The 20,000-nt window shown below is 43.1% G+C and overlaps 1 protein-coding gene across 8 annotated transcripts in view; it reads left to right on the top strand.

The window, feature by feature from the left end:
• The window catches only part of LOC106570928 (PDZ domain-containing protein 2), a 241,900-nt gene that overhangs the window by 129,553 nt on the left and 92,347 nt on the right, over nucleotides 1-20,000 (top strand). For all 8 annotated transcript variants that reach the window (XM_045695434.1, XM_045695431.1, XM_045695433.1 and 5 more), the window contains 2 exons: nucleotides 3,978-4,110; nucleotides 10,767-10,961. In XM_045695434.1, the coding sequence (XP_045551390.1) occupies nucleotides 3,978-4,110; nucleotides 10,767-10,961 (328 nt within the window). The remainder of the gene's footprint in view (nucleotides 1-3,977; nucleotides 4,111-10,766; nucleotides 10,962-20,000) is intronic.

Genomic DNA, 20,000 nt, shown 5'->3' with positions numbered 1-20,000 from the left:
GGTGTCTGAATGCTCTCAACCAGTCACATGGTGTCTGAGTCCTCTCAACCAGTCACATGGTGTCTGAGTCCTCTCAACCAGTCACATGGTGTCTCTCTCAACCAGTCACATGGTGTCTGAGTGCTGTCAACCAGTCACATGGTGTCTGAGTCCTCTCAACCAGCCACATGGTGTCTGAGTCCTCTCAACCAGTCACATGGTGTCTGAGTGCTGTCAACCAGTCACATGGTGTCTGAGTCCTCTCAACCAGTCACATGGTGTCTGAGTCCTCTCAACCAGCCACATGGACTCTGAGTCCTCTCAACCAGTCACATGGTGTCTGAGAGCTGTCAACCAGTCACATGGTGTCTGAGTGCTGTCAACCAGTCACATGGTGTCTGAGTCCTCTCAACCAGTCACATGGTGTCTGAGTGCTCTCAACCAATCACATGGTGTCTGAGTGCTCTCAACCAATCACATGGTGTCTGAGTCCTCTCAACCAGTCACATGGTGTCTGAGTGCTGTCAACCAGCCACATGGTGTCTGAGTCCTCTCAACCAGTCACATGGTGTCTGAGTGCTCTCAACCAATCACATGGTGTCTGAGTGCTCTCAACCAATCACATGGTGTCTGAGTCCTCTCAACCAGCCACATGGTGTCTGAGTGCTGTCAACCAGCCACATGGTGTCTGAGTGCTGTCAACCAGTCACATGGTGTCTCTCTCAACCAGCCACATGGTGTCTGAATGCTCTCAACCAATCACATGGTGTCTGAGTCCTCTCAACCAGCCTAATTTATCTTTAAAAGACACACTCCTGTCTGAGCCTTGGCCAATAGGAAATCATGTAAAACGTCTTGTGACCACGTCCACTTTAGGGACGCAGCTTCTAATACTCTCATGTCTGAATGTTGAAAAGGGGAGAATTACTGTGTATTAGTGGTGAGCTACGATCTACAATACGGCAATGAAGTGTTTCAAGAGGTTGTTTATCAGTAAATGGGGCGTTCCACAAAAAGAGTGCCTTTTTTGCATCCCTTTGATATTTTAAGTAGAAATTATGCACCAATATAGAATTTGAAAAGCCTGTTATATTAGATGAAGTGCCCTTTAATATAGACGACATGGATAATACAATAATTCATTTTTAATATGAATAAAGACTCGCTAATGTGCCAAAATTCAGCATTTTTTTTTTACATGTCCCTCTGTCAGCCCTGTGTCACTTCTAGGGAGATTTCATCTCACTTAACCCAAAAATGTCTCCCAAGTTTCACCGTCATTGTAAACTCTAGTTATTGTGTTGCTTTGACAAAGTCATATCGTAAGATCATTATTTACTTCATGTGATTAGTGATTCATTTACTCCTGTCCCTCATTTTAAAAGTCAACCATGTTACGTGAACTGAACTCATGTTTTAATATGGTTCATATTGTTTTTCAAAAGAGACATTGAATATCTAACAGTCAAATCCTAGTGTAGAAACAGGTGAGCTGGTTCTACTGTTTCGGGTCATGTTCTGGTGGTTTGTAGCAGATCAACCCTGTTTTCAATAGATATACAAGCTAGAAAAGATTTGAGCAATTTCATTAAAAAAAATTATAATAATTTTGCCACTTAGAAAAACACAACGGGGGGTAAATGATTGCTGGAAATATTATATTATCTGTGAGCTCACAACCCCATGTGTATTTGTGTGTATATGTGTTTGGGTGTGCGTGTGTGTGTGAGTACGTGTGTGCGTATGCGAGTGTGTGTGTGTGTGTGTGTGTGTGTGTGTGTGTGTGTGTGTGTGTGTGTGTGTGTGTGTGTGTGTGTGTGTGTGTGTGTGTGTGTGTGCTGTCTCTATCTGATCTTAGTAACAGAGGCCAGCTCTTTCTTTGTTCTCCTCAGCGTCCGTTCTGCTTAATATCTTTCCAACACACACACACACACACACACACACACACACACACACACACACACACACACACACATCGCCACACACAGCAGACATGACTCATATCTTCAGTATCCATAATGGCTGTGTTTCACTGGCTAGTCTGTCGTTCCATTTACAGGGAACAGGCTGTTCTGTCTGCTTCCGCACGGAAAGTCGTACCTGAGCAACAAGTCTGACATTAACAGGCTCCTGAACAGCTTCTATCCCCAAGCCATAAGTGCTAAATAGCTAACAGAATGGCTAACAGACTGACTGCTAACAGAATGGCTAACAGACTGACTGCTAACAGAATGGCTAACAGACTGACTGCTAAATAGCTAACAGAATGGCTAACAGACTGACTGCTAAATAGCTAACAGAATGGCTAACAGACAGACTGCTAAATAGCTAACAGAATGGCTAACAGACAGACTGCTAACAGAATGGCTAACAGACTGACTGCTAACAGAATGGCTAACAGACTGACTGCTAACAGAATGGCTAACAGACAGACTGCTAATTAGCTAACAGACTGACTGCTAAATAGCTAACAGAATGGCTAACAGACTGACTGCTAATTAGCTAACAGAATGGCTAACAGACAGACTGCTAATTAGCTAACAGAATGGCTAACAGACTGACTGCTAACAGAATGGCTAACAGACTGACTGCTAAATAGCTAACAGAATGGCTAACAGACAGACTGCTAATTAGCTAACAGAATGGCTAACAGACTGACTGCTAAATAGCTAACAGAATGGCTAACAGACTGACTGCTAATTAGCTAACAGAATTGCTAACAGACAGACTGCTAATTAGCTAACAGAATGGCTAACAGACTGACTGCTAACAGAATGGCTAACAGACTGACTGCTAAATAGCTAACAGAATGGCTAACAGACAGACTGCTAAATAGCTAACAGAATGGCTAACAGACTGACTGCTAAATAGATAACATAATGGCTAACAGACCATTTTTATTTTGTTTTTGCACTGTTTCTATGCACACCCTACAATGTCACTCCTGTTAGTTCCAGACTTGGTGCATTGGTACCGCTTGCCGTGCGGCAGCAGAGAGAACAGTCTATGACTTCCAAGTCACCCTTTGGTGGCTGCAGTCTTTGACAATTTTTAGGATCTTCCTCTGACAACGCCTGGTATAGAGGTCCTGGATGGCAGCGAGCTCGGCCCCAGTGATGTGTTGGGCTGTACGCACTACCCTCTGTCGGATGCCAAGCAGCTGTCCATACCAAGCGGTGATGCATCCAGTCAAGATGCTCTCAATGGTGCAGCTGTGTAACTTTTTGAGGATCTGAGGGCTGATGACAAATCTTTTCATCCACCTGATGGGAAGCAGGCGTTGTTGTGCCTTCTTCACGACTGTGTTGGTGTGTGTGGACCATGTTATTTCCTTAGTGATATGGACACTGAGGAACTTCAAGCTCTCGACCCGCTCCACTACAGCCCTGTCGATGAGAATGGGGCGTGCTCTGCCCTCCGTTTCCTTTAGTCAACGATCAGCTCGTTTGTCTTGCTGACATTGAGGGAGAGGTTGTTGTCCTGACACCAGACTGCCAGGTCTCTGAACTCCTCCCTGTAGGCAATCTCCTGTCGGTGATCAGGGCTACCACCGTTGTGTTGTCAGCAAACATAATGATGGTGTTGGAGTCATGTGTGGCCACACAGTCGTGGGTGAACAGGGAGTACAGCAGGGGGATAAGCATGGATCCCTGAGGGGCCCCCGTGTTGAGGGTCAGCGTGGCGGATGTATTGTTACCTACCAGCAGCCCATCAGGAAGGGTACTATGGTGTTGAACGCTGACCTGTAGTCAATGAATAGCATTCTCACATTCTCACGTGTTCCTTTTGTCCAGGTGGGATTCTAAATCTGTATTAAACATAATTTGTGGTTTCCATAAAGTATTAAATGTGTGTGTGTGTGTGTGTGTGTGTGTGTGTGTGTGTGTGTGTGTGTGTGTGTGTGTGTGTGTGTGTGTGTGAGTGTGAGTGTGAGTGTGAGTGTGTGTGTGTGTGTGTGTGTGTGTGTGTGTGTGTGTGTGTGTGTGTGTGTGTGTTAGGGACAGACGCCTGAAGGCCGGTGATGAACTCCTGATGATCAACGGTCAGTCTCTGGTTGGCCTGTCTCATTTGGAGGCTGTAGACATCCTACGCTCTACCGCTGGACTGGTACAACTGGTCGTCGCTAGCAGGGTGAGTACACACACACACACACACACACACACACCACAGGAGGTTGGTGGCACTTTAATTGGGGAGGATGGGCTTGTGCTAATGGCTGTAACGGAATAATTGTATCATTTAAATCAAACACATGGTTTCCAGGTGTTTGATGCCGTTCCATTTACTCCGTTTCCAGACGTTATTATGAGCCGTCCTCCCCTCAGCAGCCCCCACTGACACACACACACGTACACTCAACACAACAGCCCTTTTTTGTCCGAAACGAATGTATTTCTCGAGCTCTTTCTTGTGATTCTGAAGAGAGAGAGAAAAAAAATGCCCTTCTTCATATTTCAAATGACTTACAACTTCTGTTTTTAGACGTTGTCTCGACGCCGGCTTAACATAGAAGAACAAAGTAAAAGAGAATAACTCATATTTGTAACAACATTGACGTGGAAAGCTCCATGTTCTAACAGACGACACCAAAACACCTGATATGTCAATATACAGCTGCGTAGCAGGGAAGGAAAATGGAAAAGGAGAGATTATCAATGCGGACAAAAGCAGAAATGTGAAGAATCCGACACTAATCACTAAGCACACTCATTAGCATGTTAGGACTTGGTACCCTAATTCCCTGACTGGACACTAAGCATTTAGCCTGGTACAATATGTTTCAATGTTCTACAATACATAGTCCTTGTTTTCAATACGTTGTTTCAACATAATAATAATAATAATAATAAATATAGCTGCAAGCAGCAATGTTGGGGTTCAAGCTGTGAACTAAAAATCGAACTGATCATGCAGTATGCTTTTGATGTATTTTGGACTATTTCTAATGATGTTGACTACTTTAAATGTCTTCTTCTCCAGAAGGACCCAATTTGGTATATAGCATCTATGGACGCACGTCGTGAAATGTTCTTGGGTTCTTGCTCAAACAATATGGCCGCTATGAGCCAAATGAGCTTGCATTAATGTTTTTTCCTGTCCAACTGCGTGACTATGGGTCCGAACTGAATTATACTTTATAGGTTCCATCTGCACTTGTGCCAAATTTCATTCCTCTTGAGTCAAACAGATCAAGAGATATAAACATGTGCCTGTTATAGCACCATTGTGTGGTCCATGTGAATGTGCTTGTATATGTTGAGTCTTCACAGTGTTTGGAACATGTGTACCGAAGTGTTGTTACAATACGAATATCCATGACTGATTTAATATGCGTTTATATGCCAGACCACACCCACATTAATGCTTATTGGTCAATGTTCTTTTAGGTACTAGTCTAGAAAGTATTGCGTTGCGAGAACTTGGTCCATAGATGCCACATATCAAGTTTCATGCAGATCTGGTCATTGGGTACCAGAGAACTAGCGTTTTTAAGTGTTTTTAACTAAATTCTAAATGGAGGAAAAGCCATCATGCCAGAGTTTATGGGTCCTACATGGAAATGTGTTCCTTGTGAGGAGAGAGGTCCTATTTGCCTCTAGGTTAAACAGGGATGAGGGGTGTGACTTTTCAAAGTTTTCATTTTCAATCGCTTGTTATAGTGCCACCATCTGTTCAATTTGCATGGCACAACATGAGAGGGTGTGGTCTTTTTGGGCCTTTACCGTTATGCAAGGTTGCAACCTCCTGAACCTTACCATTTCACCGGAGAAATGTGCATGTGAATGGGTCATTACAGAAGAAGAGTAATAATATCCAACAACAACAAATAAATACAAAATGTGTTTCAGCAGTCAATAATATATTTATTTTATATAGAGCTTTTCATTCCAATCAATAATCTCTAAGTCACTTTGGAAAAAAGCTAAAAATTGTTGATGATATCTGGCAGTTAGTTCATTGTTGAGGGTTTTCCACTGCTTCAGATGTTTTGAAGCAGTTCAGAAAGGCAGTAAGTAGCAGCAGCTTGAGCTGAGGGAGCATCGATGATAAAGACGGGCAGGGAGAAACGTCCGTCAGATAGGGTAGGAGACGGACCTGAAGCTCTTCATCAGGCACGTTGCCTCCTCCTCCTCCTCCTCCTCCTCCTCCTCCTCCTCCTCCATAGGTAGGCTGGATCACCTAGCGGAAGCTTTTTGCGACTGTAAAAGTGCTAGAAAAGACCACCCCACCAGGACAGTAGTCTGGAACGGCCCCTACGAGGCGAGCCTCTTCCATTCCCTCAAACTGCAGTCCACATCCTTCCAGGAACCAGGACAGTAGTCTGGAACGGCCCCTACGAGGCGAGCCTCTTCCATTCCCTCACACTGCAGTCCACATCCTTCCAGGAACCAGGACAGTAGTCTGGAACGGCCCCTACGAGGCGAGCCTCTTCCATTCCCTCAAACTGCAGTCCACATCCTTCCAGGAACCAGGACAGTAGTCTGGAACGGCCCCTACGAGGCGAGCCTCTTCCATTCCCTCAAACTGCAGTCCACATCCTTCCAGGAACCAGGACAGTAGTCTGGAACGGCCCCTACGAGGCGAGCCTCTTCCATTCCCTCACACTGCAGTCCACATCCTTCCAGGAACCAGGACAGTAGTCTGGAACGGCCCCTACGAGGCGAGCCTTTTCCATTCCCTCACACTGCAGTCCACATCCTTCCAGGAACCAGGACAGTAGTCTGGAACGGCCCCTACGAGGCGAGCCTTTTCCATTCCCTCACACTGCAGTCCACATCCTTCCAGGAACCAGGACAGTAGTCTGGAATGGCCCCTACGAGGCGAGCCTCTTCCATTCCCTCACACTGCAGTCCACATCCTTCCAGGAACCAGGACAGGTGGAACAAAAAGCTGGTGCTGTGATGCAACATTCAAATACAATTACAGTTTACCATACCTTGTCTCAACATTCAAAATACCATTACAGTTTACAATACCTTGTATCAACATTCAAATACCATTACAGTTTACAATACCTTGTCTCAACATTCAAAAACAATTACAGTTTACAATACCTTGTCTCAACATTGTACAATATGTTTTTCTATCTATATTGTCTCAACATTGTAGAATGTATTGTTTGAGCATTGTACTGTATGTTCTTTCAACGTTGCTTCCGTAGCGCTGTTTGCAGAGCTCCTTGGGAGAGTGTGTGTTAGTGTGGAAGGGTTTAGTGTGTTAGTGGAAGGGTTTAGTGTGTTAGTGTGGAAGGGTTGTAGTGTGTTAGTGTGGAAGGGTTGTAGTGTGTTAGTGTGGAAGGGTTGTAGTGTGTTAGTGGAAGGGTTGTAGTGTGTTAGTGTTGAAGGGTTGTAGTGTGTTAGTGTGGAAGGGTTGTAGTGTGTTAGTGTTGAAGGGTTGTAGTGTGTTAGTGTTGAAGGGTTGTAGTGTGTTAGTGTTGAAGGGTTGTAGTGTGTTAGTGGAAGGGTTTAGTGTGTTAGTGTGGAAGGGTTGTAGTGTGTTAGTGTTGAAGGGTTGTAGTGTGTTAGTGGAAGGGTTGTAGTGTGTTAGTGTGGAAGGGTTGTAGTGTGTTAGTGTTGAAGGGTTGTAGTGTGTTAGTGTTGAAGGGTTGTAGTGTGTTAGTGTTGAACGGTTGTAGTGTGTTAGTGTTGAAGGGTTGTAGTGTGTTAGTTTGGAAGGGTTGTAGTGTGTTAGTGTGGAAGGGTTGTAGTGTGTTAGTGTGGAAGGGTTGTAGTGTGTTAGTGTGGAAGGGTTGTAGTGTGTTAGTGTGGAAGGGTTGTAGTGTGTTAGTGTGGAAGGGTTGTAGTGTGTTAGTGTGGAAGGGTTGTAGTGTGTTAGTGGAAGGGTTGTAGTGTGTTAGTGTGGAAGGGTTGTAGTGTGTTAGTGGAAGAGTTTAGTGTGTTAGTGTGGAAGGGTTGTAGTGTGTTAGTGTTGAAGGGTTGTAGTGTGTTAGTGTTGAAGGGTTGTAGTGTGTTAGTGTGGAAGGGTTGTAGTGTGTTAGTGGAAGGGTTGTAGTGTGTTAGTGTGGAAGGGTTGTAGTGTGTTAGTGTGGAAGGGTTGTAGTGTGTTAGTGTTGAAGGGTTGTAGTGTGTTAGTGTTGAAGGGTTGTAGTGTGTTAGTGGAAGGGTTGTAGTGTGTTAGTGTGGAAGGGTTGTAGTGTGTTAGTGTGGAAGGGTTGTAGTGTGTTAGTGTGGAAGGGTTGTAGTGTGTTAGTGTGGAAGGGTTGTAGTGTGTTAGTGTTGAAGGGTTGTAGTGTGTTAGTGTGGAAGGGTTGTAGTGTGTTAGTGGAAGGGTTGTAGTGTGTTAGTGTGGAAGGGTTGTAGTGTGTTAGTGGAAGGGTTTAGTGTGTTAGTGTGGAAGGGTTGTAGTGTGTTAGTGTTGAAGGGTTGTAGTGTGTTAGTGTGGAAGGGTTGTAGTGTGTTAGTGTGGAAGGGTTGTAGTGTGTTAGTGTTGAAGGGTTGTAGTGTGTTAGTGGAAGGGTTGTAGTGTGTTAGTGTGGAAGGGTTGTAGTGTGTTAGTGGAAGGGTTGTAGTGTGTTATTTTGGAAGGGTTGTAGTGTGTTAGTGTTGAAGGGTTGTAGTGTGTTAGTGGAAGGGTTGTAGTGTGTTAGTGTGGAAGGGTTGTAGTGTGTTAGTGGAAGGGTTGTAGTGTGTTAGTGTTGAAGGGTTGTAGTGTGTTAGTGGAAGGGTTGTAGTGTGTTAGTGTTGAAGGGTTGTAGTGTGTTAGTGTGGAAGGGTTGTAGTGTGTTAGTGTGGAAGGGTTGTAGTGTGCTAGTGTGGAAGGGTTGTAGTGTGTTAGTGTGGAAGGGTTGTAGTGTGTTAGTGTGGAAGGGTTGTAGTGTGTTAGTGTGGAAGGGTTGTAGTGTGCTAGTGTGGAAGGGTTGTAGTGTGTTAGTGTGGAAGGGTTGTAGTGTGTTAGTGTGGAAGGGTTGTAGTGTGTTAGTGTGGAAGGGTTGTAGTGTGTTAGTGTGGAAGGGTTGTAGTGTGTTAGTGTGGAAGGGTTGTAGTGTGTTAGTGTGGAAGGGTTGTAGTGTGTTAGTGTGGAAGGGTTGTAGTGTGTTAGTGTGGAAGGGTTGTAGTGTGTTAGTGTGGAAGGGTTGTAGTGTGTTAGTGGAAGGGTTGTAGTGTGTTAGTGGAAGGGTTGTAGTGTGTTAGTGTGGAAGGGTTGTAGTGTGTTAGTGTGGAAGGGTTGTAGTGTGTTAGTGTGGAAGGGTTGTAGTGTGTTAGTGGAAGGGTTGTAGTGTGTTAGTGGAAGGGTTGTAGTGTGTTAGTGTGGAAGGGTTGTAGTGTGTTAGTGTGGAAGGGTTGTAGTGTGTTAGTGTTGAAGGGTTGTAGTGTGTTAGTGGAAGGGTTGTAGTGTGTTAGTGTGGAAGGGTTGTAGTGTGTTAGTGTGGAAGGGTTGTAGTGTGTTAGTGTGGAAGGGTTGTAGTGTGTTAATGGAAGGGTTGTAGTGTGTTAGTGTGGAAGGGTTGTAGTGTGTTAGTGTTGAAGGGTTGTAGTGTGTTAGTGTTGAAGGGTTGTAGTGTGTTAGTGGAAGGGTTGTAGTGTGTTAGTGTGGAAGGGTTGTAGTGTGTTAGTGGAAGGGTTGTAGTGTGTTAGTGGAAGGGTTGTAGTGTGTTAGTGTGGAAGGGTTGTAGTGTGTTAGTGTGGAAGGGTTGTAGTGTGTTAGTGTTGAAGGGTTGTAGTGTGTTAGTGGAAGGGTTGTAGTGTGTTAGTGTGGAAGGGTTGTAGTGTGTTAGTGTGGAAGGGTTGTAGTGTGTTAGTGTGGAAGGGTTGTAGTGTGTTAATGGAAGGGTTGTAGTGTGTTAGTGTGGAAGGGTTGTAGTGTGTTAGTGTTGAAGGGTTGTAGTGTGTTAGTGTTGAAGGGTTGTAGTGTGTTAGTGGAAGGGTTGTAGTGTGTTAGTGTGGAAGGGTTGTAGTGTGTTAGTGGAAGGGTTGTAGTGTGTTAGTGTTGAAGGGTTGTAGTGTGTTAGTGGAAGGGTTGTAGTGTGTTAGTGTGGAAGGGTTGTAGTGTGTTAGTGTGGAAGGGTTGTAGTGTGTTAGTGTGGAAGGGTTGTAGTGTGTTAGTGTGGAAGGGTTGTAGTGTGTTAGTGTGGAAGGGTTGTAGTGTGTTAGTGTTGAAGGGTTGTAGTGTGTTAGTGGAAGGGTTGTAGTGTGTTAGTGGAAGGGTTGTAGTGTGTTAGTGTGGAAGGGTTGTAGTGTGTTAGTGTGGAAGGGTTGTAGTGTGTTAGTGTTGAAGGGTTGTAGTGTGTTAGTGTTGAAGGGTTGTAGTGTGTTAGTGTTGAAGGGTTGTAGTGTGTTAGTGTTGAAGGGTTGTAGTGTGTTAGTGTGGAAGGGTTGTAGTGTGTTAGTGTTGAAGGGTTGTAGTGTGTTAGTGTGGAAGGGTTGTAGTGTGTTAGTGTTGAAGGGTTGTAGTGTGTTAGTGTGGAAGGGTTGTAGTGTGTTAGTGGAAGGGTTGTAGTGTGTTAGTGTGGAAGGGTTGTAGTGTGTTAGTGTTGAAGGGTTGTAGTGTGATTGTGGGAACATCTAAAACATTCAAGAGATCTTAATCGGCTTGAAGGGAAATGCAGGCTTGCTTTCAGAAACAAAGTTAAAAATACACACAGAACACACACTTTATGTCCCTTCCACTCTTCAACACACACACACACACACACACACACACACACACACACACACACACACACACACACACACACACACACACACACACACACACACACACACTGTCATCCATCCCTTCCACTCTCACTCCCCCACTGTTCTCCTCTCCTCCTCTGGTTCATCCAGGAAGAGTCAGAAGTGGATTTCCAGCGGTACCCGTCCACCAGCCTGCCAGACCTGGTCAGTACCTGCGCCTCGTCTTCTTCTTCCTCTGCTTCTCCCAGCGACAATCAGGAGAACATGGAACCTCATCACAGGCACGGAGGTTGGGAGGACCTGACAGCCAGCAGCCTCAGCCTCTCTCGTTCTCAACCTACCACGGTACGTGCAGTGTGTGTGTGTGTGTTTACAGTGTTTGTCTCTGTGTTTAGGTGTGGAAGTCTGTCCGGTGTCTCTCTCTATGTGTGTGTGTGTGTGTTTACAGTGTTTGTCTCTGTGTTTAGGTGTGGAAGTCTGTCCGGTCTCTCTCTCTCTATGTGTGTGTGTGTGTTTACAGTGTTTGTCTCTGTGTTTAGGTGTGGAAGTCTGTCCGGTCTCTCTCTCTATGTGTGTGTGTGTGTGTTTACAGTGTTTGTCTCTGTGTTTAGGTGTGGAAGTCTGTCCGGTCTCTCTCTCTATGTGTGTGTGTGTGTTTACAGTGTTTGTCTCTGTGTTTATGTTGTGGAAGTCTGTCCGGTCTCTCTCTCTATGTGGGTGTGTGTGTTTACAGTGTTTGTCTCTGTGTTTAGGTGTGGAAGTCTGTCTGGTCTCTCTCTCTATGTGGGTGTGTGTTGAGACTATAAGCTATAAACTGAACTGGATCTCTACCTGCTTAGAGCTACAAACACTTTCCCTCTGATATCTGTAGAGGATGTCCTGTATCTGTTCTTCATCGTCACTATCTCCTCTTCAGTACAACATTGCTCGCCCAAATATTTTCTTTATTCCATTATTTTACTTTTAGATGTGTGTGTATTGTTGTGAATTGTTAGATACTACTGCACTGTTCTAGCTAGGAACACAAGCATTTCGCTACACCCGCAATAACATCTGCTAAATATGTGTATGTGATAAATGAAATGTTATTTGATTTGATTTCTCTACCTGCTTAGAGCTGTCCTTCGTTTTGCTTCTGCTTGCTACGTTCTCTTAAACTAGTCCAACACTTCAAATCAAATGTTATTTGTCACATGCTCTGTAAACAACAGGTGTAGACTAACAGGGAAATGCTTGGTAAACAACAGGTGTAGACTAACAGTGAAATGCTTGGTAAACAACAGGTATAGACTAACAGGGAAATGCTTGGTAAACAACAGGTGTAGACTAACAGTGAAATGCTTGGTAAACAACAGGTGTAGACTAACAGTGAAATGCTTGGTAAACAACAGGTGTAGACTAACAGGTAAATGCTTGGTAAACAAACAGGTATAGACTAACAGGTAAATGCTTGGTAAACAACAGGTATAGACTAACAGTGAAATGCTTGGTAAACAACAGCTATAGACTAACAGTGAAATGCTTGGTAAACAACAGGTGTAGACTAACAGTGAAATGCTTGGTAAACAACAGGTGTAGACTAACAGTGAAATGCTTGGTAAACAACAGGTATAGACTAACAGGTAAATGCTTGGTAAACAACAGGTGTAGACTAACAGGGAAATGCTTGGTAAACAACAGGTATAGACTAACAGTGAAATGCTTGGTAAACAACAGGTGTACAGACTAACAGTGAAATGCTTGGTAAACAACAGGTGTAGACTAACAGTGAAATGCTTGGTAAACAACAGGTGTAGACTAACAGTGAAATGCTTGGTAAACAAACAGGTATAGACTAACAGTGAAATGCTTGGTAAACAACAGGTGTAGACTAACAGTGAAATGCTTAGTTACTGGGCCCTTCCCAACAACGCAGAAAGAAAGAAAACAGAGAAATATATTTAAAAAAATTATAACATGAGGAATAAATACACAATGAGTAACGATAACTTGCCGAAAATACACTGGGGTACCAGTACTGAGTCGATGTGCATGGGTGCAAGGTAATTGAGGTAGATACTGTATGTACAGTACACATAGGTAGGGGTACAGTGACTAGGCAGCAGGATAGATAATAGACAGTAACAGCACTATACTGTAGGTAGGGGTAAAGGATAGATAATAGACAGTAACAGCAGTATACTGTAGGTAGGGGTAAAGGATAGATAATAGACAATAACAGCAGTATACTGTAGGTAGGGGTAAAGGATAGATAATAGACAGTAGCAGCAGTATACTGTAGGTAGGGGTAAAGGCTAGATAATAGACAGTAACAGCAGTATACTGTAGGTAGGGGTAAAGGATAGATAATAGACAGTAACAGCAGTATACTGTAGGTAGGGGTAAAGGATAGATAATAGACAGTAACAGCAGTATACTGTAGGTAGGGGTAAAGGATAGATAATAGACAGTAACAGCAGTATACTGTAGGTAGGGGTAAAGGATAGATAATAGACAGTAACAGTGTATGTGATGAGACATAAAGAGTTAGAGCACAAAGGTCAATGCAAAGAAAGGGTCTGGTAGCTATTTGGTTAACTATTTAACTAGCTATTTGGTTAACTATATAACTAACTATTTAGTCTCATGGGTTGGGGGGGTAGAAGCTGTTCAAGGTCCTCTTGGTTCCAGACTTGGTGCTCTGGTGCCGCTTGCCATGCTGTAGCAGAGAGAACAGTGAACTATGACTTGGGTGGCTGAAGTCTGACAATTTTTAGTGCCTTTCTCTGACACCGCCTGGTATAGAGGTCCTGAATGGCAGCAAGTTCAGGCCCCAGTGATGTACTGGGCTGCCTGCTCTACCCTCTGCAGCTCTTTGCGGTCCGATGTCGAGCAGTTGCCCGTACCAGGCGGTGATGCAACCAGTCGAGATGCTCTCAATGGTGCAGCTGTGGAACTTTTCTTTGTGGACCCGTGCCAAATAGTGTCCCGTTGACGAAAAGGGAAAGGAAAGGAGAGATACCCAGTCAGTGGTACAACTGAATGCATTCAACTGAAATGTGTCTTCCGCATTTAACCCAACCCCTCTGAAGTGTCGTCGTCCCCGCGTCACAATGGGATTCGATAAGCTCTTAGAGTCCTTTGCTATGTCAACGGTGTGATGACCTACTGCTTCGAATTTTGGAGATCATTGCAGCCAAAATGATGTTGTTTTCATCCCCGCTATGTAGACAAAGCTGATTCCTCGACAATTTCCTCTGCTTAAACACGTTTTGTTTATCTTATAAAAGATGAAAACATTACTTTGAACTGCTCTGGGTACCTTGTTAACATTACAACAACATAGTCCTCTCTTAATCTGTAAATAGCCCACCCAACTACCTCATCCCCATATTGTTATACATTTAGTTTTGCTCTTTTGCACCTCAGTATCTCTACTTGCACATCATCATCTGCACATCTATCACTCCAGTGTTAATGCTAAATTGTAATTATTTTGCCACTACGGCCTATTTATTGACTTACCTCCCTGATCTTATACACTTGCACACACTGAATATACAGACTTTTGTATTGTGTTATCATCTGTACGTTTGTTTATTCCATGTGTAACTCTGTGTTGTTGTTTTTGTTGCACTGTTTTGCTTTATCTTGGCCAGGTCACAGTTGTAAATGAGAACTTGTTCTCAACTGGTCTACCTGGTTAAATAAAGGGGGAATAAATAAAATAAAATACATAAACAGTTCTACGTTTTCAAAATAGCAAAGATAACATCTAAACTGAACACCACCTTACCTTTCAGATCACAAAGTGGGCTTCTATGCAGCAATTATCACTTTATTAATGTGCAAATCACTTCAATTCATCCACTGGCTGGCATGGTTTCTGTTGAGCTTCCCTCCCCTTGTCTTGCTGTTAGTTCTATTATGATAATTATTTTCCTCTCTTCCTCCACCACATGGTATCTCCCTTCCTCCACCACATGGCATCTCCCCTTCATCCACCATATGGTATCTCCCATCCTCCACCACATGGCATACAGGTATAGCTCAGCAGTACACTAGTGGTTGAATATAATACAGGAAACAACAGGCAGTTGAATAATGCTGAACTCACAAATACTAAAAAGTATTTACAACAATTCATTAAATGAACACCCTGTGAAAAACAAAAACCTGACAATCTTTAATTTACAGTGCATTCGGAAAGTATTCAGACCCCCTTGACTTTTTCCACATTTTCTTACGTTACAGCCTTTAAAAAAAAAATGTATTAAATCGTTTTTTTCCCTGATCAATCTACACACAATACCCCATAATGACAAAGCAAAAACGGGTTTTTATAAATGTAGCTAATTTATAAAAATTAAAAAAACTGAAATATCATATTTACATAACTATTCAGACCCTTTACTCAGTACTTTGTTGAAGCATCTTTGGCAGCGATTACAGCCTCGAGTCTTCTTGGGTTTGACATTACAAACACACCTGTATTTGGGGAGTTTCTCCCTTTCTTCTCTTCAGATCCTCTCAAGCTCTGTCATGTTGGATGGGGAGTGTCGCTGCACAGCTATTTTCAGGTCTCTCCAGAGACTTGTCCCGAAGCCACTCCTGCATTGTCTTGGCTGTGTGCTTAGGGTTGTTGTCCTTTTGAAAGGTAACCTTCACTCCAGTCTGAGGTCCTGAATGATCTGGAGCAGGTTTTCATCAAGGATCGCTCTGTACTTTGCTCTGTTCATCTTTCCCTCAATCCTGAATAGTCTCCCAGTCCCTGCTGCTGAAAGACATCCACACAGAATGATGCTGCCAACACCATGTTTCACTGTAGGGATGGTGCCAGGTTTCTTCCAGATGTGACGCTTGGCATTAAGGCCAAAGAGTTCAATCTTGGTTTCATCAGAACAGAGAATCTTGTTTCTCATTGTCTGAGAGTCTTTAGGTCCTTTTTGGCAAACTCCAAGTGTGCTGTCATGTTCCTTTTACTGAGGAGTGGCTTCCGCCTGGCCACTCTGCCATACAGGCCTGATTGGTGGAGTACTGCATAGATGGTTGTCCTTCTGGAAAGTTCTCCCATCTCCGCAGAGGAGCCCTGGAGCTCTGTCAGAGTGACCATCGGGTTCTTGGTCACCTCCCTGACCAAGGCCCTTCTCCCCTGAGTCTTGGTGGTTCAAACATTATTCCATTTAAGAATGATGGAGGCCACTGTGTTGTTGGGGACCTTCAATGCTGCAGAGGTTTTTTGGTACCCTTTCCCAGATCTGTGCCTCAACACAATTCTGTCTCAGAGCTCTACAGACAATTCCTTCGACCTCTCTGCAGCACTTCACCAATCATGCCTTTATGGTAGAGTGGCCAGACAGGAGCCACTCTTTAGTAAAATTCTCACATAGGTGTTCCCCTTATCCAGGTGGCAGAGGGTAGTGTGGATTGCATCATCTGTGAGATAGCGTCATCTGTGGATCTGTTGGGGCGGTTTGCGAATTGGAGTGGGTCTAGGGTTTCTGAAATTATTGTGTTGATGTAAGCCATGGCCAGCCTTTCAACGCATTTCATGTCTACAGATGTGAGTGCTACGGGGCGATAGTCATTTAAGAAGGTTACCTTGAAAATGTCAGTGAAGACATTTGCCAGCTGGTCAGCGTATGCTCTGTGTCCTGGTAATATGTCTGGCCCTGTGAACTTTGTGAATGTTAACCTGTTTAAAGCTCTTACTCACATCGGCTACGGAGAGCGTGATCACACAGTCATCCTGAACAGCTAGTGCTCTCATTCATGGTTCAGTGTTGCTCGACTTGAAGCGAGAATAGAAGGCATTTATCTCGTTTGGTAGCTTCCAGTCACTGGCCAGCTCTTTGTAGTCCATGATAGTTCACAAGCCCTGCCACATCTGACTAGCGGCTTGTCTGCCTCTCTTGTGCCGTCTCTTCCTCTTTCGAGTCCCAGGGATAAGGGCCTGGTCTGGGAGTAAGCGAAACGTCCAGACCTGCCGACTCATTGAAATAGATATTGTCATCCAAATGGAGGTTAGTTGTGCTGATGTCGAGAAGCTGTTTTCGGTCATAGGAAATTATGGCGGCGACATTATGTACCCAAAAAATTAAGGTCAGCGTAAAATAAAACACAGATAATAGCGGAATTTGTCAGGAGCCCAGAAAACAGCTGCTATCTACTGCAGTGGCATCTCACACCCAATGCTCTTAAACTAGTCCAACAGCTATATGCTACTCTCTCTCTTGAACTAGTCCAACAGCTATAATGCTACTCTCTCTCTGTTAAACTAGTCCAACAGCTATAATGCTACTCTCTCTCTGTTAAACTAGTCCAACAGCTATAATGCTACTCCCTCTCTTAAACTAGTCCAACAGCTATAATGCTACTCTCTCTCTGTTAAACTAGTCCAACAGCTATAATGCTACTCTCTCTCTCTTAAACTAGTCCAACAGCTATAATGCTACTCTCTCTCTCTTAAACTAGTCCAAAAGCTATAATGCTACTCTCTCTCTCTTAAACTAGTCCAACAGCTATAATGCTACCCTCTCTCTGTTAAACTAGTCCAACAGCTAAATGCTACTCTCTCTCTTAAACTAGTCCAACAGCTATAATGCTACTCTCTCTCTGTTAAACTAGTCCAACAGCTATAATGCTACTCTCTCTCTTAAACTAGTCCAACAGCTATAATGCTACTCTCTCTCTGTTAAACTAGTCCAACAGCTATAATGCTACTCTCTCTCTGTTAAACTAGTCCAACAGCTATAATGCTACTCTCTCTTAAACTAGTCCAACAGCTATAATGCTACTCTCTCTTAAACTTGTCCAACAGCTATAATGCTACTCTCTCTCTGTTAAACTAGTCCAACAGCTATAATTCTACTCTCTCTGTTAAACTAGTCCAACAGCTATAATGCTACTCTCTCTCTCTTAAACTAGTCCAACAGCTATAATGCTACTCTCTCTCTCTGTTAAACTAGTCCAACAGCTATATGCTACTCTCTCTGTTAAACTAGTCCAACAGCTATATGCTACTCTCTCTCTTAAACTAGTCCAACAGCTATAATGCTACTCTCTCTGTTAAACTAGTCCAACAGCTATAATGCTACTCTCTCTCTGTTAAACTAGTCCAACAGCTATAATGCTACTCTCTCTCTCTTAAACTAGTCCAACAGCTATAATGCTACTCTCTCTCTGTTAAACTAGTCCAACAGCTATAATGCTACTCTCTCTCACTTAAACTAGTCCAACAGCTATAATGCTACTCTCTCTCTTAAACTAGTCCAACAGCTATAATGCTACTCTCTCTCTTAAACTAGTCCAACAGCTATAATGCTACTTTCTCTCTGTTAAACAAGTCCAACAGCTATAATGCTACTCTCTCTCTCTTAAACTAGTCCAACAGCTATAATGCTACTCTCTCTGTTAAACTAGTCCAACAGCTATATGCTACTCTCTCTGTTAAACTAGTCCAACAGCTATAATGCTACTCTCTCTGTTAAACTAGTCCAACAGCTATATGCTACTCTCTCTGTTAAACTAGTCCAACAGCTATAATGCTACTCTCTCTGTTAAACTAGTCCAACAGCTATAATGCTACTCTCTCTCTCTGTGTTAAACTAGTCCAACAGCTATAATGCTACTCTCTCTCTCTGTGTTAAACTAGTCCAACAGCTATAATGCTACTCTCTCTGTTAAACTAGTCCAACAGCTATAATGCTACTCTCTCTTAAACTAGTCCAACAGCTATAATGCTACTCTCTCTCTTAAACTAGTCCAACAGCTATAATGCTAGTCTCTCTGTTAAACTAGTCCAACAGCTATAATTCTACTCTCTCTCTCTTAAACTAGTCCAACAGCTATAATGCTACTCTCTCTCTGTTAAACTAGTCCAACAGCTATAATGCTACTCTCTCTTAAACTAGTCCAACAGCTATAATGCTACTCTCTCTCTTAAACTAGTCCAACAGCTATAATGCTACTCTCTCTCTCTTAAACTAGTCCAACAGCTATAATGCTACTCTCTCTGTTAAACTTGTCCAACAGCTATAATGCTACTCTCTCTGTTAAACTAGTCCAACAGCTATAATGCTACTCTCTCTCTCTGTTAAACTAGTCCAACAGCTATAATGCAACTCTCTCTCTGTTAAACTAGTCCAACAGCTATAATGCTACTCTCTCTGTTAAACTAGTCCAACAGCTATAATGCTACTCTCTCGGTTAAACTAGTCCAACAGCTATAATGCTACTCTCTCTGTTAAACTAGTCCAACAGCTATAATGCTACTCTCTCTTAAACTAGTCCAACAGCTATAATGCTACTCTCTCTCTGTTAAACTAGTCCAACAGCTATAATGCTACTCTCTCTCTCTTAAACTAGTCCAACAGCTATAATGCTACTCTCTCTGTTAAACTAGTCCAACAGCTATAATGCTACTCTCTCTCTTAAACTAGTCCAACAGCTATAATGCTACTCTCTCTCTTAAACTAGTCCAACAGCTATATGCTACTCTCTCTCTTAAACTAGTCCAACAGCTATATGCTACTCTCTCTCTTAAACTAGTCCAACAGCTATAATGCTACTTTCTCTCTGTTAAACTAGTCCAACAGCTATAATGCTACTCTCTCTCTCTTAAACTAGTCCAACAGCTATAATGCTACTCTCTCTCTGTTAAACTAGTCCAACAGCTATAATGCTACTCTCTCTGTTAAACTAGTCCAACAGCTATAATGCTACTCTCTCTGTTAAACTAGTCCAACAGCTGTAATGCTACTCTCTCTGTTAAACTAGTCCAACAGCTATAATGCTACTCTCTCTCTCTGTTAAACTAGTCCAACAGCTATAATGCAACTCTCTCTCTGTTAAACTAGTCCAACAGCTATAATGCTACTATCTCTGTTAAACTAGTCCAACAGCTATAATGCTACTCTCTCTCTCTGTTAAACTAGTCCAACAGCTATAATGCTACTCTCTCTGTTAAACTAGTCCAACAGCTATAATGCTACTCTCTCTCTCTTAAACTAGTCCAACAGCTATAATGCTACTCTCTCTCTCTTAAACTAGTCCAGCAGCTATAATGCTACTCTCTCTCTCTGTTAAACTAGTCCAACAGCTATAATGCTACTCTCTCTCTTAAACTAGTCCAACAGCTATAATGCTACTCTCTCTGTTAAACTAGTCCAACAGCTATAATGCTACTCTCTCTCTCTCTGTTAAACTAGTCCAACAGCTATAATGCTACTCTCTCTCTCTGTTAAACTAGTCCAACAGCTATAATGCTACTCTCTCTGTTAAACTAGTCCAACAGCTATAATGCTACTCTCTCTCTCTGTTAAACCAGTCCAACAGCTATAATGCTACTCTCTCTCTCTTAAACTATTCCACAGCTATAATGCTATTCTCTCTCTCCTAAACTAG

The sequence above is a fragment of the Salmo salar genome, chromosome ssa15 (genome assembly GCF_905237065.1).
Source record: "Salmo salar chromosome ssa15, Ssal_v3.1, whole genome shotgun sequence".
NCBI classification, from domain to species: domain Eukaryota; kingdom Metazoa; phylum Chordata; class Actinopteri; order Salmoniformes; family Salmonidae; genus Salmo; species Salmo salar.
This window is presented reverse-complemented; position numbering and strand designations above follow the sequence as displayed.